This window comes from Stigmatopora argus, chromosome 13, assembly GCF_051989625.1.
Source record: "Stigmatopora argus isolate UIUO_Sarg chromosome 13, RoL_Sarg_1.0, whole genome shotgun sequence".
Taxonomy (NCBI): Eukaryota; Metazoa; Chordata; class Actinopteri; order Syngnathiformes; family Syngnathidae; genus Stigmatopora; species Stigmatopora argus.
The window spans coordinates 9,539,733-9,561,951 of record NC_135399.1 but is presented as its reverse complement, the minus strand read 5'-3'; the positions used below and the strand labels follow the sequence as shown (position 1 = coordinate 9,561,951).

General features: G+C 40.4%; 1 protein-coding gene across 3 annotated transcripts in view; it reads left to right on the top strand.

Annotated features, from left to right (window-relative positions):
- Positions 1 to 22,219, top strand: part of LOC144086759 (neuroligin-4, X-linked-like) — a 46,642-nt gene that overhangs the window by 18,224 nt on the left and 6,199 nt on the right. For 2 of the 3 annotated variants that reach the window (XM_077616841.1, XM_077616840.1), the window contains exons 2-8: positions 3,613 to 3,751; positions 4,781 to 5,594; positions 7,060 to 7,212; positions 11,645 to 11,830; positions 13,374 to 13,824; positions 14,409 to 14,622; positions 17,334 to 17,458. In XM_077616841.1, the coding sequence (XP_077472967.1) occupies positions 5,147 to 5,594; positions 7,060 to 7,212; positions 11,645 to 11,830; positions 13,374 to 13,824; positions 14,409 to 14,622; positions 17,334 to 17,458 (1,577 nt within the window). In that variant the 5' untranslated portion in view covers positions 3,613 to 3,751; positions 4,781 to 5,146. Of the gene's footprint in view, positions 1 to 625; positions 899 to 3,612; positions 3,752 to 4,780; positions 5,595 to 7,059; positions 7,213 to 11,644; positions 11,831 to 13,373; positions 13,825 to 14,408; positions 14,623 to 17,333; positions 17,459 to 22,219 lie in introns of those variants that run through there. The other variant, XM_077616839.1, reaches the window with a different exon arrangement.

The following is a 22,219-nucleotide window of genomic DNA, read 5'->3' as shown; positions in this document are numbered from 1 at the left end:
TAGACAGGCAATATAACTGTACTTACAGTCTTGTTTTATCCGATGAACTTATATTTGTGGTAATAAGATGAATGATAAGATTTTAGCACATTCACTATCAATTCAATTGACTAGACATCTATCACCCTCAATGACCCTAGAACACGATACTAATGGTGCAGCAACAGATGTAGACCGGCAGTATATGTGACTCTGGGACATTATATGCTTTTTAAGTCTGACATCCATATATATTTCCATGGCCTATAAGTTTTCTCGTTACGAATAGTCAATAATGACAAACACCGCTGCAGCAGGATGTGCTGACGTGCGCACAGTCTGCCGAAAGTAGAAAAACGAGCGACTACTACAGTGCTGTGTTCCTGAAGAGGTCACTGTGCGCCTTGCTATCATTTGTCGAAGTGAAGCGGCTTTTTAACGCTGTACCCACCAACAAGTGTGCGGGTTTGTAAGCATATGTCGGGCCATGTAACGGCACGCACATTCTCGCCTTCATAGGTGAGCATCATTGGATCGGTGGAGGCACGCTGCATCACTGTCCAATCGCATTTAGGGGGAGTGCAAGAGAGGAAGAGAGAGAGGGAGAGATGGGGAGGGGAGTCAGTGAGAAGGAGAGAGAGAGAGGGGAGAGATTGATCGTTCGTCCTGGGCCTCTCACATCCCATCGGAGAACCACTTCAATTCCTTGCGGTTCCGTTTGGATTACAGTTTGCGAGGATTGGGATCGTTCTGACTCTGTTTTTCAGTTCTTTTGCATTATTTGAGAGAGAAAGAGAGAGAGAGAGCGTTGTTTTGCTCTCGTAGGAGACGACGAGCAGCATCAGCAGCAAGCGCCAGGAGTCCCATCTCCAAATATTCCGTCCGCCTTAACACGCGGTGCGGCATCAGCCGGACGCAGGTTTGGTGCTTTTGAGTGATTCCCCAGCATCGCGTTAGCCCCCCCCCCCTTCCTCTTCTTTCATTTATTTTTCATTTTTTAAATCTTCCCTTGATTAGTCGTGACATCTTTTTTTATTACGGGGACGGGAATGCGGCGCGCGTGGACGCCGCAAGGGTTTGTCCTGACAAATGGAGCGTTATTCAGCGGCGTGCGTGCGTGCGATCACCACTGGAATGTTAACTAGCACCTTGGACAGCGCGCACACAGGGCGGCACGTGCACGCGCGCACTCCTCCGCCGTGGTGGTGTGCTGGTGGGAGGAGCCAGGCTGATCACCTTCTCCACACTGGTGGTTTTTTTGTTGTTGTGCGCGCGCGTGCGCGATTGGACTCAATTGATGTTGCGCTGTCTGCATGGGGTGGATGTAATTCTGCCCTAAGGTCCACCGGGGAGTGATAGCAGCTGTATGCATGGATGTGGAAGCGGGTGCGTGCGTCGATGCGTGCGTGCGTTGTGGGATATGGAGAAAGAGTGCGTTTTTTTTGCCCCTGGTAGATGGGGAAACCTGCACTTGTGCTTTGGGCGGATAAACACATCAGGATCCTGAAGTGTGCGCACACTAGGGCTGACAGAAACATTTATTTTGATAGTGGATTCTTTTAAAGTCAACTCATGGGTTCATATGTATAAATCACCTTATTTTTCCCTGTATTAATTACACCAGGCTGTACATTTGTAGGAAAAACTATGTGCTGAGAAAAGTTGGACAGTATATTCTATGCAGTTGTATCATTGTTTTCCAAAGCTGGTGTTTGCTGTATCTCATTTTGATTCATTATGAAGATAATCATCAGCTTTCATCAAGGAGAGTATACAGTCTTTTACATTGTTTTTTTTATTTAAAATGATTGTGAAAAGAAATACAATATTTTTAAATGTTTTTTAAATTGTGTTTTGGCATCCCGTGTGTATCGATATTAGTAAATATTTGGCTGCCATTTATGGCAATATACGTCCAATCCATTTTTAATGTGAGGTCTGGCAGCGAGTTATTGCTGCCCAGTCAAAAGTGGTGGTAGTAGTAGTAGTTTGTAGTAGTAGTTGTGGTAGTGGTAGTTTGTAGTAGTGGTAGTGGTAGTGGTAGTTTTTAGTAGTAGTAGTAGTGGTAGTAGTAGTGGTAGTAGTAGTTTTTAGTAGTAGTTTCTGCATATTGATTTGAACTCATTTGCTGTCCAATCTGTTTTGACTGGAGGGGGCATTTATATGAGTACGGGAAGCAAAGTTTGTTATGTAAATGTCAAAATTTGAAAAAAACTAAAAAGAATGGTTCACAAGTTTCTCCTAGTGGTTTGCTAAAGAATCACACTATTAATTGTTCAAACTGGGTGTGTGATAATAAGAAGAATCACCTGCAGTGATAAAACCATATTTGAAAAATGAATTTTGATACCATGTCTAAGCACAGCTTTATTTTTACAAGTTGAATGCTTTTGTTCTTGTACTGTTTTTATCACTTGGCCTTTTCCCAATTCCAAAGCTCTCCCATGACATTTCTTTTCAATAGTTTTTGCCAGTTTTCCGTAGACTTTTTTCTTTTTTACTCCTTTACTACAAAATTGAAATGATCGGTGGGTAGAAAGGCCCACACGATTACACCTTTTTGACACAAGACTTCTTTCACACACTGCTTATCAATATTGAGCTGTCTAAATTAAAAGATTCATCAACTACCATTGATCACAAAATTACATCTGGCAATCAATTACAATTGTGGAAATCCACTTATTTGAGCCCCTTAAGAGGCATTATTTGTCCAATTTTTGTATCCCACAATGAAAACAGACAGATTATTAAAATGAGACTTTTGCAAACATCTGCATTTTCTTTGGAAAAAAACCTATATTTTCCATTTTCTGACAGTTTATGGCCCAAAACTGTAACTGAATTATAATCTATTCAGAAGAGTAATCATTTGCAGCCATTATATGAATAACCCGCAATTATAAGATGATCTGACGGAACCTCCAAAAATGTTTATTGAACTCGTACTTCTTCAGACGAACATCAATATTCAAGCAGTGGCTTTCTGTTTTATTGAGTACCTCACACCTTCTCGTGAAATTGCTATAATCTTGTTAATTTGGATGCATTTAATCTTTAAATGAACATTTGCTTAATGAACTATAATTAGGGAAATAACTATTTTGCAATTCATTTTAATGTAGACAAACTCTGCACCTTATTACTTGAATGAATGATCAATAGAATAATACATTTTAGAAATAGACATTGGTGGCAGTCCTGGATCAATAAAATAGTCCTTGTTTAGTGTCTGTGCAGCCCAGTACTAAATATCCCTAAACACACACACACACACACACGCACATGCATTTATATTCCAAGGCCTGGAAGATTGATTTAATTCCCTTATTTCCCTTTGGGGACTTGTTTGGCAATCCCGACCTTTACTTGACCTTGCATTTTGTACAAGTGTGCCAAAGTATGCGAAAATTAAGTCCGGCGTTGGGTAATTAGAACGATACTGTGGTGTGGATACAGAGTGTGAGCATGTGTGGAATGGAGATAGAGACCGTGTGTGACCGTGTGTTCAGGCTTCCTGACACTATTGGGGTCAGGAGCTCATGTGTGTTCATGGTTTAATTAAGCGTGTGACGTGACTCTCCACCCTCTCAACACTAACCACCTCTTCCTCCACTGTTTTCCCCTCCACAGGGTCTTGGAAATGTGCAGCGGCGTCGCAGGGGAGTGACATATGTCTGCAGCTCACACTCGCACTCATCAACGCTGACGTGCTGACACACCAGTTCAAGCTGAGCAGTCACCATGAACGGCGGCGATTGGTTTTGTATATGTAAGTCTGTACGCGAGTGAGTGTTTTGAGAGGTATGAGCAGTCACTTGGCTGATTATTGAGTTGTGAGCATGTCATTGCAAGCTGCAGTTTGGTAGATAGTGGGGAAAAAGAGCCTTCAATCAAATTGTTGTCTAGCTTTTTTGTTCACCGGTCGAATGCAAAATAGCATCTAAGTTAGAGCATTTTTATGGATTGAATGCACGTAAAAGATGGAGCAACAAATGAAGACAGGTGATAAAACAGAACTCAGTCGTATATTATCTTTGGTTCTGGTACATGTGTATGGTTTTCAACAGGTCTAATGATTTTGCATTCAAACTCATTGGTTGGCCATTTTACTTGATTTGCTCATGACCACAAACGTAATATTAGTCATTCTGCAAAGAGGATATCATACCTGTCAACCTCTGCCGATAACTGCCCTTATAAATGATTATGATTCCCCTTACAAACCCCCAAAAAAACCTTACAAACACCGTACGACTCGTACGGTGTTTGTAAGGTTTTTTGCTCATCCATGGTGTCATTTTGTCATCCATTATTTTCATGACAAGTGACGGTACCTCGCCCAATAAGATGAGCAGGATCTCGTATTCTTATGCTCATTGGCCTCAAAGCAGGAGAGATTTGTCCTTTGTCTGCATAGTCTTAAGACGCCAGCACCCTATCAGTATTTGTGCATTGTACAAATTGGACGCTATTTTCCAATTCCATCATTATACGTGATGCTATTTAATGGAATGATCCCCTTGAACGTCCGGGCGACCAAACGTCCGGGCGACCAAACGTCCGAGTACCCCCTTGAACTAACGTCTATGGCCGTCAGTGGCGTCAAAAAGGCTGCGAGTGAACGATTTAGCACCATTTTGCAGTGGCCTTGTTCTTTTTTTTTTTTCAGACCCTGTACTTGTGTTTGAGAGATTTTGCGTTGATTTACCCCTCGATTCCATTGACAAAGACTAACGATGTCATTCTGTCCTTCCCTTTCCCCATCGCTGCGTCTTCCTCCTCCTACTCTCTCTTCCAGGAGGCAGTTTGGGCTTGTCGTGGGGCTGAGCGGAAGGAGAGAGTGACAGAGGAACAGTGATGCTACTGTTTACATAACAAGACATTCACACACACCGCACACACATGAACACACACTGGAATGGCCAGCACGGGACACACAAACGCTTAAACACACAGACGCAAAGGGAATGACGCCAAGTGACTCACCGCACACTCGGAGGCACTGAATGAAACACACGCATACACAAAAGAGGAAAAAGTTATTTGCAAGGGTCAGGGTGTGTGTGTGTGAGATGTTTTTAAGGGCCAAGCTTGATGAGAGTGCCGGATACCACTGAAGGTTCTTAAAGCCGCATCAACGTGACTCGTCCAAACTTAAGTCGCCATGCCGGACTCGAGGAGCAGAAGAGGAGGACCCCCGCGAGACTCCACTCTCCTCGCGCTGGTCTCCGTCTGCCCGCTCCTCCTCAGCTTCTCGTCGGCCCAGCAGACCGTGCCCGTGGTTTCCACGGCGCAGGGGCGCATCCGCGGCGTCCTAACCCCGCTGCCTTCGGACCTCCTGGGCCCAGTCATCCAATACCTGGGGGTGCCCTACGCCAGGCCCCCGACCGGGGACCGGCGGTTCCAAGCGCCTGAGCCGCCCCTACCCTGGCCAGGGATCCGCAACGTGACCCAGTTTGCGCCGGTCTGCCCGCAGTCTCTAGACGAGAGGAGCATGCTGGGAGATATGATGCCGTCATGGCTCACGGCCAACTTGGACATCGCCGCCACCTATTTGACCCACCAGAGTGAGGATTGTCTATACCTCAACATCTACGTGCCTACTGAGGAAGGTGAGGATGAAGGTTAATATTTCTTCAACACGGGGGTATTAGTAAATTTTCCATCGGGCTGTCGATTATTTTTGGAATTAGTTGAAAAATCGTAATAATTCGAAGGAATAAGTTGGACAACGATAGTCTTGGGTTAAGATATTTCCAAAACCGGATGTTTATCAGACGTCCCATTGTGATCAATTGCAAATATAAAGATTTGATTTCATTAACAACTAAAGAAATTCATCTCCTGTGTTTTCTTTATTTTTTACATTTAATCAAATAAAATGGTAATGAGAATTTCTATTTTTTTATTGAAATTATTAGGAAAAATTTGATTTTTCAAAACCCTAGCCCGTTTAAAGCCTTGAAAATATTGGATATTCAACTACAGGCCAATTCTGATTTCTTTGGCCATATGCGACATGTAACTAATAATGTAATTTTTTCCGTCAGTGGAAACGGACCAATTTCAATTTTTCATAATACATGCGTGAAAACAAAACAGATGTCTGTTTTGAATGTCACTCTGAGTTAGGTTAGGTTAAATCTTTATTTCATCCCATATTCGGGACATTTCTTGGTTGCAGTAGCAAGACACACAAGACATTGTAGACCTAGGTAAAAAAAAACTAAATAGTACCAAAATGCAATAAAGAAAGACTGAAAAGCAGCAAAAACACAAAATGAGCAAGATTGGACGGAGAAATAAGAAATGGTTTTCACGTCCTGTAGTGTGACTGTAGACAATATCTGGAAACGATTGACTGTGTTGTTCATTAGTTTTGGCTCAACTCATTGGCTGCTGTTGACTGCGTTAGAATAAACAAATGTTCATTCGCCCTCCCATTCCGAATGTCTAGAACAGTCAATGGCAGTGAAAGATAAGCGCTCACAACCGGTTCACACGAATCGGACATCTATCCAATTCATTTGAACTAACTGAACTAACATTGGAGCGGCTACAACGCTAGGAATGTTGTTGATTTGCTTCCGTGTTGTGATTGGAACTCTGCCAAAACGACTTTGTGCTCAATGTAAAAAGAGTTCATTTAAAAAAATAATAATAAAGGGGACTATCAATTCTAATGAGTTATGTCATGTAGTACTTAAGCGCTTCCACTGTAATTCTCCCAGTGCGTGCACGGGCTGCAGCTTAAAATGCAGACACCTGCGCCAGTTGCTGTGGGGTTTTGCGCCTCTACTTGTGGAGGCAAGTGAGAAGGACAAAGACTCACTCATGCATACATAGTGGTTCATACATGCCAATGTGAGCGGTGGCGCACACACACTTGTCTTTACCTCCGTCACCAGCATGAACGCTTTCACGCGTCTCAATTTAAAGGCACTCTCTGCTAGATTGAAGTAAACAGTTGGGGGTTGAAAACATAAGGAGGGTGGGGAGCCCCATTAGATGCATACAAATGGTCGTGTGGCCAATCAAGATGTCGGTTCCGTGACTCCATGCTCTCGTTTGATCTAGACATCCACGAGGAGGGCGGGCAGAGGCCCGTGATGGTGTACGTACACGGCGGCTCCTACACGGAAGGCACCGGAAACATGATGGATGGCAGCGTGCTGGCCAGTTATGGCAATGTTATCGTCATCACGCTCAACTATCGCCTGGGCGTGCTAGGTAAAATCAAGCTTCTTTTTTTTTGGTCAATTGTGTGGGTTTTGGTTTGGATTTAAAGAAAAAAAAAAAAGAGATATATAATTCCTGCATCCCATTTGTCATTCATCATTAATCATGATTAACTGCATAAAATTCAGCCAGTTAACTCATAATAATCATGACTTTTTATTCATTTGTTTACAATGTGCAAAGTAATGTTTTCATGTTTTTTACTTTTTGCCTGCTATTATCACTATTTACATGATTTATTTTAAGTTTGGCCTGCTAGCTTTTTTTTTAAACAAATCCATGGGTATGGAATCCAAATCTGGTGCTTGGGAGTTTTCCAGCTATCACATAAAAGTAAAAAAAATCGTAAAAATCTTCAAAAATATATATATTGTAGCTTTACGTACTTATTCATTCCGTCGTTTTCCAGTCCACTTATCGTGAAAAGGCTCGCGGGGGTACTGGAACTTCTTGTTTGATTAAAAACATTAAATATTGACACATACAATGAAATACGAATGTCTATTTAACACTTATACTTTTACAATGTTTATGCTGGGTGGTTTTACTAGCGTTTTATTGGCCATTCAATGGCTGTTAGTGTTACTTAATTAAAGTTTTAGAGAAAAAGTTTAGTGGAAGCTAACTTTTTGTTGTTGTAAAATTTAGTTTGGTCAGGAAATGACAAGTCTTACTCTAGCGAATAAGTGGATTTTTTTTCATCTCTAAAGAATAAAACTTGACGGTCCAGGGAAAAAGTGACTCCAATTTCAGAATCAGCATTCCAGTTTGATGTTTTAATCAGCGTAAAAACCTAACTCAACAAAATGTTTATTAGAAATTCATCCACAGTGGTATGCTCCACTGCCATTGAATTGAATTGCAATTGATCGTTTGATCGCTGCCAGCTTCTTTCATTTCAAATGAATTGGACGTCTTTTATCGTCAATGGCAGTCGATTAATTATTATTATTATTATTTTTTTAAACACTTGAGCTAGCTTGCCTTAAAGCTAAATATATTCATCATCACAACATTTGAAATTCAAGCCGGACAAGACAGCAGATGGGCACGTTGACCTGAATGTGAAATTACGACGAACATAATGTAATGTCCAACTTTCTACTTGTAAAGCCATAATAGTGATTGCTTAATTAAGGCTGCACGCCATGCAAGCCATGCGCTCAAACGGGAACTGTCTGCCAGCATGTCACTTGCTTTAGTGACCAGTATGCTGACCGCGAACAATCGCTAATTACCACACGGGCATTTAAGATACCATCCATACCAGAATTTACGAACTATGAGGTCAGAAAATTATTGAGTCAAAAGCAGCCCCCCCGGTGTTACAACAAAGGCCGCATTTTCTGGAAAAACTCCAGATGATCTTTGCTGTAATGGTTTCACCCGTTTGTTTGTATGCAAACAATGCATGTTGAACTTCTCTTCTTTTTATTTTTTTTGCCAAATGCTCTGCCCTTTACAGAGGAGCAACAGCAGTGTAATTACCAATGATGCTATTTTTGGACAGCTAATAACATTGTACGCTTACTGCATTTGAATGAACCGGATGAGGGTAGCTCATTTTTTGGGGGGGTGCGTTGATTCAGATGAAAAGACTTGATGATTAAGTTTGCACGTTTACCTAAAAACTTGACTTACATGATTGATTGAGTGATTTTGAGCATGTTTCTTAATCAAATCAGTTAGTGACAGTGGCGGGCCGTCAGGGCCTTCTCTGCTGCCCTAAGAAATATCTAAATCATATATTATATTTTGTCCATCAATACTTATTAAATAATTCCAAATTGTTTGTTAGCTTCCTTTCATTGCTTTCCCCCCTGGTTGTACTGCTTCCAGATGTGTTTTCATATTGAAGCATTTAACCAATCACATTTCAGCCATTATTTGTTGCCAGGGTCAGAAATCTGCCTCAAGGCCTTCACAATCAGTTCTGCAGGCTCTGCTGCATTAATTTTGCTGTTTTATTTTGTCATTTTTTTTGACAGTGCTATCACTGTATATGTATATTGACTCAATGAAACAAACACCTCCAGTTGAGGGTGCTTTTCAGTAATGCGTTTTTAGATTAAAAATGAGATTAATTCGATTTGTTAATTACACATCTCATCCATTTGAACTGGGATGTGCTGCTAGCTGTGGTCAGTTCAACTGGATTCAACAATGACAGCAAATGAGTTATTTTATGTAAATGTATACAGTATGGTAAATAGTAAACTATTTCAACAGTATCTAATTAAACAGCGGGAATTTTCTAGACACGTGTTTTTCAAAAGTTGTTTATTGATTGTGTCTTCCACTGAACTCATTGCTCTGAGTGAATCAAATCTTGATCCCCAATGTTTTTGAACGTGTTATTTTCATCTTAACGGTGTAAAACACAAAGCCTCTGAAAATTGAATATCGTGTAATCCTGGCTTTTTTTTGGTAAAGAAAAAAAAATTCAAACCCAAAGGGATAAAAAAAAGAAAAAATACTCTGATGACATAATTCTGACATGGAACATTATTTTGGGAGAAAATTATACCTTTATTCTTTCATAAAAGTGAGCGTACATGCCTTAATAATGATGGCATAATTTCCACCTATTATTTAAACCTTGAGGTGAAAAGAGCACTATGTAAGATTTGTACATCAAATACTCATGATGTCGTGAATATTTCAATAGACAAGTTTTTGGAAGTACTGGTAACCTGGTTCGCAATAGTTAAACTAAAATTTTCCCTTTTTTTTTAAAGTAAGCCCGTAAAAGTTGTTAGTGTTTTAATTCCATGATTTGAAGATGGCTTCAATCAATGGAAATAAGTCAAACAAAGTTGCTTCTCCTCAACAGTTGAAGCACTTTTGTGTTTTTCTATATTATTTTTATGTATGGTAAATTCAGAATGTGAACAGAGTTGGTATGCTGGTGATTACATTGTTGATTGTCAATTGACAAGGGGCAAATATAGCGTTTATCTGCGTAGAAAATTATTTTGTAGACCAACTTAATCCAGTCAAATCGGATGCCTTCAAGTTTGAAGACTGTTGCCTGTATTCGTTTAATTTTTGCTATGTGTTGGCATATATTTCCAATGGTGTCTTGTAATCATTTTCTTATGATGTAGTATTAGAAATGTAATAAAAAGTGTATGAGAGTAACATTCATGAGCCACTTTCCCTAAATAATTAAAAGCATATTTTATATTCTGGCTTTGAGTGCGGTTCTACATGCAAATCATTAAGCTAATTTCCTACATCTTTACCGAATGCATGCACATAATTCGTGTAAAATTCATGTAACTCAACAAGATGATATTGAAGAATTCGTGATTATGTTTCTGTGCTGTTGAACAATGTTTATATGACATTAAGCCTTAAAAAAATGAATTGAACACTATAAAATGGTCTAGCAATATACAGTATATGATTCGTATTACAAGTCACATTTGTGTTTTAATCCTCTCCATTTTTGTGTTTACAACTCCATCAAGATCATCTTCATTATCGTCATCATCATCATCATCATCCTCCTCATGATCGTTGGATCCATGAGGTGAGCACATGATCTGTCTTTTTCCCGATGGTACTCGACTGCGAGTCGAGCGTGAGGAGTCGTACTAAATGGCAACGCTGACCCAGATCTGCACATGGAATTTTCAAAGCGGCCTAAAATTGGGAAGGGCTTTAATTGGCCTTTAATATGCTTCTTGTTTGAGAGGATTGCTGGTGGCTTAGAGAATGAATGATTTTTCCATTTTTGCTTCGGTTCCACTCGCATTGCACTCAATGAGATTCTGCACTGATGAGATATAGGAACGGTGAATTCTTTAACAGCCTAAGCTTGAATGGTGTCCAATAACAGAAACCAGTTTGGATGAAGTTGAGTTTAAAGCCAGGATTATGGTTATGAATTAGATTGAAGTAACGATTTAGAGAATTTACAGAATTATTCAGTACCTGGATTAAAAAGCAAAACATCCAACTTTTAGATGTGGGTTTGCTAAAAAGATTTTTCATTCAAATGTATGAAATATTTCAGGAACAAAACGGTCAAAAAGGTTAAAATTCCATCATATGTTTTCATTGCTTTAGGTAAAATGTGGGCTGATTGTGTTTATTGTGTGGGTCCTCATTGTTTGGAGTTTGCATTTTCTCCCCGGGCTTGCGTGGGCTTTCTAAGGGTACTCTAAGGGTTACCTCCAACATACCAAAAACTTGCAAGGTAGGCTGGTTGAACACTCAAAATTGCCCAGCATGAATCTTTGTCCATCTCGTTGTGCCCTGCGATTGGTCGGCCACCAATTCGGGGCGTCTCATGCTTGGTGCTCATAGTTAGCTGGGATAGGCTCCAGCATCCCCCGCGCCCCTTGGGAGGATAAGCAGTTCAAAAAAATGAATAAATCGATCGTGCTCAATTTTTTTTGGACTCCTATCCCTGCAGGATTTCTGAGCACGGGGGACCAGGCCGCCAAGGGGAACTATGGCCTGCTGGACCAGATCCAAGCCTTGCGCTGGGTCAAGGAGAACATCGCAGCGTTTGGAGGAGACCCCACCAGGGTGACAGTCTTTGGCTCCGGAGCCGGAGCCTCCTGCGTCAGTCTTCTCACATTATCCCACTACTCCGAGGGTGAGTAGTAATTATACAGATGGACATATTTTATTGAACAAATATAATGACATTGGAGCCATTAACATTGGCTGTCTTTGCACTGTTGTCATGGTGAGAAGTCTCATTGTGCATGTACTGACTGACCCAAAGAAAACACGTATGGAGAGAATAACAGAGTGTATGTAGACTTTATGGAAGTGAAGGAGCATTGCGCTTGGAGTTTGAATCACAAACTTGAGCTGTTTAATTATTAACCTGCTCCTCGGCGGCCCGGCGGCTGAGTGGTTGGCGCGTCGGCCTCACAGTGGGGGGGACTGGGTTCAAATCCAGGTCGGTCCACCTGTGTGGAGTTTGCATGTTCTCCCCGGGCCTGCGTGGGTTTTCTCCGGGTTCTCCCACATTCCAAAGACATGAATGGTAGGCTGATTGGACACTCTAAATTGCCCCTAGGTATGTGAGTGTGAGCGTGATTGGCTGTTTGTCTCCTTGTGCCCTGCGATTGCCTGGCCACCAATTCTGGGTGTCCCCCGCCTCTGGCTTGAAGTCAGCTGGGATAGGTTCCAGCACCCTACCCGCGCGACCCTAGTAAGGATAAAGCGGTTCAGAAAATGAGATGAGAACCTGCTCCTCTAATGTGAAGCTGTATTGTCTGTGAGGGTTTGGTATTTACTTGCGACAAGAGGATTTATCCTTACTGTATGAAAACATCCTTCATCCTTAATGGGAATTAATACACTGTGCAGTGCACTGTCTTTATTTGGTATGAACTCATTGGCTGCCATTGGGAGTGATAAACGTCCAATCCATTTAAACAGGCAGGGATGGCAGCTAATTAACATATTCATTGGTTGCTAGAACTCCTATATCAAATGGATTGGACATATAGCGGTGACACACTCCTTTAATTTCACAACAGAAGGATGAAAAGAGCCGCATGATTGGATGCCCATTGGCGTCCATGGCAACCAATGAGTTCATGACAAAGCCCAATGATACATTGAGCAATTTTTGAGACGGACAATTTGTGATGCTCACATTTGATCAATGTTAGCACAGTAGAACTAAAATTGATCAGATGTCTGCCCGTATCACTTTTGGAAAATCCTTGCTTTTATTTACATCTGGACTGTTATGCTTTTTTTCCAATTCACACACCATACAAGATTCTTTCCGTTCGACGTGATGCTGTAAAATAGCTCTGCAACAGTAATTTATCACTATGAACAAAGGTTAGCATTTCAATTTAGAGTTGAACTCAATTACTTTCAATTTGTGGAACAAAAACGCACTGGAGGTTTCTGGCCGATAGCGGCGGTGTTTTTGCAGGTGTTGCCAGACTACGTGTCCTTACATTCAGAAAAGCAATTAAACAACAATACTGAAGTAGTTTGCGATCATTCGTCGCCGGCCTCAACGTGGATTGGACGTCTATGTCATTCGACGGCAGCTAACGGGTTAAACTAGGATTGGATTTTTTGGATGAGATCTTTCCGACTACAACGATGAACACAGTCATTCCTCCTCATAACTCCGTGGTAATCTGCCTTTCCGTCTGCCCCAGATTTGTTCCACAGAGCCATCATCCAGAGTGGCAGCGCTTTAGCCAGCTGGGCCGTCAACTACCAGCCCAGCAAGTACGCGCGACAGCTGGGAGAGCGGGTGGGCTGCGGCATCGATGACAGCACCCAACTGGTGGCCTGCCTTCAGGGCCGCAGCTACCGCGAGCTGGTAGAGCAGCACGTCACGCCGGCCAAGTACCACACGGCTTTCGCCCCGGTCATCGACGGCGACGTCATACCGGACGACCCGCAGATCTTGATGGAGCAGGGGGAGTTCCTCAACTACGACGTCATGCTGGGGGTCAATCAAGGCGAGGGCGTCAAGTTCGTGGAGGGCATCGTGGATTCTGAAGATGGCGTCACGGCCGAAGACTTTGACTTTGCCGTGTCGGATTTTGTGGATAGTCTTTACGGATACCCGGAAGGACGTGACACGCTTAGGGAGAGCATAAGGTAAACGGGATTATATTCTGACATAGAGATTGTGATTTCAGGTGGATTTTAGCGTCAAATGTCAAATTTAACACTCTGAAATGTTGCTAAACGCCAGTGGTGTAAATCACCAATTTGGTGATGCTTCAAAATGCTATAGATGATTTTAAACAATATTGTCTTTTTTTTTGCAATATACTTTTTAAAGATTTTGAAAAATGTTGTGCTAAAAACAGGTTTGCATGAAAACCATTCATTGACGATCTAAACTTTGATCAATAATGGTATCGTAATGTATAATAACTTGCTTTCAAATGACTAGTAATTGTTCGTTGGCAGTTTTAGTTTAAGCACGCTTCAGTGATAGTTCAAGTTACTTTAATGTCTTCTTATTTTTCGAGTTTCTAAAAACTCCTAACGGAGAAACGGACATTGACCAATTTTGAATGGTAGTTTGTTACAATCCTGTTGCCAAGCAACTGTAGGAAAATGAAGAAATGCCATGGTGCTTTATTGCTTCTGTTTCCTCCAACTGGTTTTCTTCCACTGGAGCTTTTGCAATTACTTCATGTGCTGACACCAAAAATGTGTCTTTTAATCCAAAGGTTCATGTACACGGACTGGGCTGACCGCGACAACGCGGAAACCCGACGAAAGACTTTAGTGGCCCTGTTCACTGACCACCAATGGGTGGCGCCGGCCATCGCCACGGCGGATCTTCACGCTCAATATGGCTCACCTACCTACTTCTATTCCTTTTACCACCACTGCCAAAGCGAAGCCACGCCTCCCTGGGCAGACTCCGCCCATGGCGATGAGGTGAGGAAATGTTTCACTGTCACAGTAGCAAGAGGGTGAGAATACAGACACAGAAAAAATTTAGACATAAACAAATAGGTAATAAATAAGTTAATACATAAATAAGTAAATAAATAAATACCTTTTGATCAATTTTTTATCAATTATTCAATTAATACATTTTTATCATGTATAAAAATAAAATATTTTGTCTATAATTGTAGACGAATGGCCCATTATTTAATTCTAGTTCTAATTAACCCAATTATAAATGCAAGTATCCAACATTGTCCTGCCTAGTAGTACTTCACAACATAGTTAGTAATATGCATAGTTTAAGAGACCCCCATCAATTAAAAATGCTAGTCAATCATTGAATTGTCGTTTTATGCGCGGGTTTGTCTCAAATAGTGAAAAGAAAAAGACAGCGACAGATTGAACAAATACATTAACTACAAATACTGCATGCCTAATGTTTTACTACCTGTTTTGAGTATACACCCATGTTTATGTACTATATGCGAGTGCATATAACTGACTTCATAACCGATGACTGTAAGGTGCAGGTGTAATTTCTAGGTTTAAAGAATATTTTCCACATTATCAGAGGGCTAAAAAATGTGCGATTTACAAATTGAAGTTATTTATACCAGCTCCTCTCTGTCTTTTTAATAATAATAATAATAATCGGACATAGGCTTTGTCGTCGTCATCAACAACAAAAGCCTAATTGTCATCATACCCTGAACTGCGTATGACGAAATTGGTAGTGCTTCTCCATAAGGTGCGTTTTCTCGGCAAAAGACCCAAATAAGTGATAATTTCGGACTCGTAATTTGGCATTCTGCCGTTATGGATACATCGCATCACCCCCCAAGCGGATCACTTGCCTCTCACTATCTTTCACTTACCTTCAGTCAGCCAGTAGGAGGCAGATCACCGCCCAACGTCTTTTCATATTACCTCACCCCTAAGTTATTACACAGAAGGGATTGTGTGTCGTGTTACCGCAAGTTTAGAGTCCTGATGGATGTGGGAAAAAACTGTCCTTAAGCCTATTTGTCGGTACTTTGTTGAATTTTTTGAAACATTTTTACACTCCTTGCTTGCCCGCATTTGGGCCACCCTACTTTTATTCTCACTTGCCTGCCTGACGTAACACAAAAAAGCGCTCTGATTGTACATAACTGAAAACATTCACTTTTTTTCTCGAACACATGCTCATTACTTCATAATTTCATTTGCAGCAGATTCATTTTTCAGAATTTGTTCTTTTTATTTGTTTTTCCCAGAGATGTCAATGCAAATGCTTCCTGTCAGCTAGTAGTTAAAAAGGCCAAACATTAGCAGCTAATGGAGATGAACGGCGGCAGCATCTTCTCCCGCCCACCCTGAAAACGTGCCGATAAAGCCCAACCCCCTTACACGGCTTTCTCTCCGTCAGCGTCATAAAAAAACTATCGCTTTGTTTCGTTGCTCTTTTACGACTCCATTAAAGGGCGGTGCTTCGTCGGGCGGACACGCTAATGTTAGCATAGCCGTGGCTAATATGCTTGACTGCTTCTTGCAGTTGATCAAAATAAATCTAGCTACAGAGTAAGGATGCCATGTGCCCGCCGTGGCTTCTGGACAATTTTATATATTATAGTGATAATAAAAGTGGCAAATCGCAAATCTCCCGTGAGCAGTAGGACGCTGTCATCCGAGCTCAAACTACAACGCGGAGATTGGATTTTTTTTTATTGTCGACTGCAGACAGAGGATGTGTAAAAGATTAACGGTTAAAGAGATTTTAAAAGATTCCGAGAACTATTGAGGGCTCTGGAAGTGCCACTTATCATACTTAATCTGCGGAAAGACTTTTCACTTTAAAACTCTTAACTTGTGGGCAACCATCGTCGGCGATAGAATCCTACTCGATTGGGAGATCGAGTGATTATGTTCCAGTGCCACTGAGTGATCGCTACCATTCCTCCCAGTACAAATGGGTTGGATATCTATTACCATTAATGTCTTTTTGTAGCACTGTTTTAACCTGGTGACAGGTCGAGGGGAATAATTTAGCCTGGCGCACCACCAGGCTTATAAAGAAGTGGGTGTGTGGGCTGTGATGATACAGTATGTACAGTATCTTTCAATCTCCCCATGTTTTTTTTCTTACCTCCATTGAACAGGTGACAAACCGAAATCCCGAGTCCAACTTGGACTTATCACGTGATTTTGTTTGGCCCCAGTGGAAGCAAATTATGCGTATTTCTAACCAAAATGACAAAAGTGCCTATTGTCGTCAGTTTTAAGAATGTTCGAGAGATTGCAAATATTTGTTACGAAATGAAATGGTCATTAAACTAAGTTTGTGCTTGCTTCTGATTGCAAAACCAAGCATCAATCTGTTGTATATTTGTATTCAGATAAGGCATTCCGACATTTTTATGAGTTTGACACCCCTGCTGTAGAGGAGTGAAGCTCTTAAATGCACTCCATATGGCAGCACTCTGTACGTGTGCTTGTTTGAACGGCGAGGCTCGGTCACACCGGATCTCAGCCCCTAAATGATTGGAAGCGACCTGTCAAAGCAGAGATGAGTTTAGAGAAATGACTTTGCGCTCCCTGAAGCATGAAGACGTGTCTGCCCCCGCCGAGACTGTGACATCACATTTTGCTAGGAGTCATTTAAGCTTAGGTTTTCTGTCAAGAGAACCCATGTAACCTGTCCACATCTTTGCGCATAGGTGCCATACGTATTTGGCGTGCCCATGGTGGGTCCCACCGATCTGTTTAACTGCAACTTCTCCAAGAATGACGTGATGCTCAGCGCTGTGGTGATGACCTACTGGACCAACTTTGCCAAGACAGGGTGAGTGCTTATAGAGGTACCTGTCCTCGGGGAAAAGTGGGGGTGGGGTGGGGGCACATTGATTTTTCCCTCAGATGAGATGTTATATCTTTAAACTGACTACAGCAGGAAGGCAAAAGACAAAAACACAGCTTCAGCGTTCTTCACATCTATTTATATCAGCCCCTTAAGACACAGGCGTTCATTTGTAATTTGTTTTGGGGGGTTTTAAAGCTGCAGTGCGGAACTTTGCCAACCCCCCTTAGGCCAGACTTGTGTTATTTCCACACACGGGCGTTTTACTGGAGATCATTTTCCCATTTCATCGCAGCACCCATAAAAATCATTATTACATGATACGGGGGTTGCAAAAATGTGACATCATATATGAGTGTCTGAGTAATTATAAGTTAGTGAAATGAAATCAAGTTGTTATAATGGTAGGATATCCCACCCAACAATGTGTTAGCAATACGAGTAGGAAATGTTTGCCTATTTGAATTTTTGTGCTTTGGAAATGGGTCTTCTTTGTTAGTCTTTAACAATTGAATTTCCTTGATAACGGATGCTTTTTCTTGTCCGACTTTGTTCCTCCACAAATGGGTTTTTATTATTCCATAATGACATTTTGTTCTCTGAAAAAGAAAAGGGAAATCATGAAACTATAATTAAATTGAGTCTCTCTCTCTCTCAGGGTTCAAAATTGCAATTTGTTATAATAAAAAATGAGTTATACACCCCAAAAAAAGACATCATATTTTAGTGTCAATGACAATAATAGATTTCCAACCCATTTGGATTCGCAGAAAATGAAGATAGTGGTTAGATCAATTTTAAAACATTTACACGTTGTACTTTCAGTTAGTGATCATGTTTAAAAAAAAAAAAAATCAGTTAACTGACTTTTCATCAAGAACATTAACCTTGGCAGAAACAGAAAATATTTTGCATTATGCGCATGCTTGTGTGGGCAGTAAAAGAGCATTTTTTTTCCCTGCGAGGAATAGGCGCCTTTGCTCATAAAGCCAAACACCTCCTCACATGAAAACAAATGTTCTGTGTTGATATTGGAGATGCTTTTTCATGCGGCACGGATCGGCCCACGCAAGGCCACAATGTACAAATATGCGACGTCCATTGCACAGTCGAACATCCCGTCTCTCTGTTGTTACGATCGAATTATTCTGCTAAAAAGCTAAGCTACCCGAATGAAATGACACTTCCCAGTCAGGACCGGGCCACTCATAAACAGTGGAACCAGCATGAGGGAAGATTTGGAAGTAAACCATAAAATCATCAACTAATTCATTGACATTGACAGTGATCAGCGTCCAGTCTATTTGGACTGGGACAACGAGAGGCACAGTTTTTAAAAAATTCAAAAATGAAATAATATAACATTGGCTTGAAATACAAATAAAATAGGTGGCTTGATATCATATAGCAAGGGTGTCAAACGTGGGTTGGTTCACGGGCCCCATTAACGTCAACTCGATTTCATGTGGGCTGGACCATTTTAGATATAATATACATATATATATTTTTTTAATCGGATTAAAAGAAATGGATCAAAAGCCCCAAATATTCCGTTTAAAAAAAAAAAATCTAAAACAATGTTTATTTAAGGTTTTTTTTCTTACTAAAGGAGTGTCTTTTAATCATTTATTTTTCATTTCAAAAGGAAACAAAATATTTTTTTTAATTATATTCAATATTAAAGTAGAAAACACAACATATTTTGATATATTTAGATTTTACAAAATGACAAAAAAACACAAATTGGATTAAAAATTGCAATTCTTGATTTAAAAAGGGGAAATCAGGAAATAGAATATACATCTATAATCTTAAAGATAAGTGGAGCAAAACCGCTTTCACCATAAAAAGCACTTATTAATCTAATTTTCTTCACAAGCCTTATTAACTAAATTTCCTGTTAGCCTCTCCCAGTTCAACTGGATTGGACGTCTGGCACAGTCAGCCAATGAGAGAAGATTTGTTAAATATACCAGCACATGGCGGACTAAAATATAGAAAATGTTATCCTCCCCGCCCCCAAACCTCCACAATTATAATGGTTACGTACTCTGCAATGGCAGGTTAATGCATTTTTTTCAGTAAGCTTTTAAGGGAAAATTGCACTAGCGTAATGAGCACCAGCAAAGTATGGTACCGTCATCTCCTTTCGCTCATCAGGCCTCATAAACCCGCACTTAATGTCATCCGGAAAAGAAACAAACCACTTGAAAAGCATAAAGTGATTTAAATCCGCTGTCATGAAAGCAGCTGCAGGCTTTGTTTTGGGCCGCCACTGAGGGAATCCACGACGCCTTCAAAACACGGAATGATTTGACTGATAAAAGCTGAAGCGGAAAATCCAGAATTGGAAGAACGTGGCGTAGAACACGGGTGTCCAAAACTTTTCTCTCAGTTGGCCGCTTTCAGAAAGGTCCAAGTGTGCAAAGGCTAACTTGTAATGCTTCTACTGTCATTTGATTTAAAGAGAAGGTCACTTTTTAAAATAAATTTATATATTTAAAGTAATAATATATTGGCTACCTTTGACAGCGATACACATTGGATTGGATATCTATTGCCGTCAATGGCAGTGAATGAGAAGGGGCTACTAGCAATAGATTAATCCCTAGGGATAAAGATATTGTAGTATATAGAATCATTTTTTGCATGTAGAACATTAAAAAAAACAATCGGAAGTTAACTTGTTTAAAAAGTCTTTTTCGGAATATACTCATAACAACGTTAGGAGGTTGAGTCACACATTCAATCAAGGCCAACTAAAAAAAAATCTCATTTGGATTGAAGTACACTGTTTTATTTGAGATGAAATTTGGTCATGGGGGTTAGACAAGAAAAAAAAATGCAATTTTGGCTCTTATGCGTGCATATGCATGGATAGATTAGCGGATGTAATAAGAATTTGTTGGTACTCTGTCACAAACTGCCGCCTGGAGGGACATCAATATTCACATTGAAGTTGAAGCGGGTTGTATCTGAAATGCTACGAAGAGTTCAAGAATACAAACAAGATCAAAATTGATGGTGTGCCTGTAGAATCACACATCTGCAGGAAACATGTTTTGGACCACAACAGTTGTCTTGTTAACTTCGTCATTGACTGAAAAGACGTACGGTCACGCTATTGATTGTAATTGATGAGAGAAAGTCCTAAGGGGTGTGAGCTAGTCCAGTAAAAATCCTAGGCGGTTCCCTTGACATTTCCCAACGTGAAAACACTTAAATGAATATTTGACTGGCGATTGTCCTTGTATTGGAGCTTCACGGTAATGTGGATGATTGCGTGTCAGTTTAGAATCGCTGTTTTAAGACTATAAACAGTCTGTCAACCCCGAGGTCTTTGTCTTTCTTTAAATCATTAATCTATACAGAAATTACAGACACTTTTTCATTCGCAATCTCTGCCGTTCCCTGTCAATGTTAACTGAAGACCTTTCAGAGAACTGGCATTTTCCAGACTCCTTTACCTGGAAATGTTCCGATTGAGCGCAAGCGTGCGTGGAAAAGCAATATTGAGCTGTTTGATAATGTCATCTGTCCTTAGTGAAAAGCTGCAATATTAAAGGACAGCGGCAGAATGACACTCTCTGAAGCTTTTTCAAAGTCAAGCAAGCAGAGCCAATGCAGCGGTTTGTCATGTAATTACACTGGACGTCTTGTCCGACGAGCTTGCCAACGTCTCCGCTTTGCAGGAGTCATCGTTGGCGTCGCTTTTCAAGTCTTCCAGGATGACTGGTTAAGACGTTACTTGGAATAGATATTTGGATAAATGACCTTCTTTTTGAAACATTCTGTAAGGTCTTTTTTCCCAATGTGTTGGGTTGGAGTATCATAGCTGCTTATTTCATTTCATTGCTCCTTTTTTTTGGATAGAAACAAAACCCATTTACCAAATTGTTGCTTGCAGGACAAGTGACTATTTTTGGTCATTTCAACATCCTTGCCCTGTTAAAAAATAAATACATAAATAAAAAGAGAGATGCACATCGCATTTTGGATTATGTAGGCCGCGATATGTCTCATTACTTTTCTTATCTGGGTGATGAATTGATTTGAATTAATTTGAGGTTATATATTTGCCAAAAATGAAATCTCGCAAAACTGTGAATACTATTAATAAAAAAAATGAAATAAAAAGAGAAAATAAAGCAGTATAGGGTTGTAGCCCCCAGTAACACACTGAAGTTGATAATAAGCTAAATTACATTCATACATTAAACATCCCCTTCCCTTTGGGCTGCAAGATAAAAGCTTGATGAAGTATCATGCTGCGTCATTATATCAATGTTGGCAAAAAAAAGAAGCCATTTCTGGAGAACGTGCGTTGGTAGCTTTAGTATAAGTACACAAGTACAGTTGCTTGTAGTACAAGTACAGATATGCATTTGTAGTATAAGAACACATACTTGTAGTAACCATAGTTGAGTACAATTACCCAGTAATTTTTTTGTAGTATAATTAACCAGATTTGTATTGCAAATATGCATATTCTTGATTTATTTCTGCAACCTTAGTTTAGGTTAGCCTACAAAGCTACGGCACCCTGGACAAAGACAACGGAGATCTCCATTGTAAACTCGGAATCTAAACTTTTACAACCTTTACGGGCTGAAAATTAAACAAATGAAAATAAATAAGAATACCTTTACTGTTTGTTCCCTTTTTTTTGTATTTTTTATTACATGTATTTTAAAAAAGAAACAAAAAATAATCAAAGTGAATGCTCATGTTTCACGTGTTCATTTG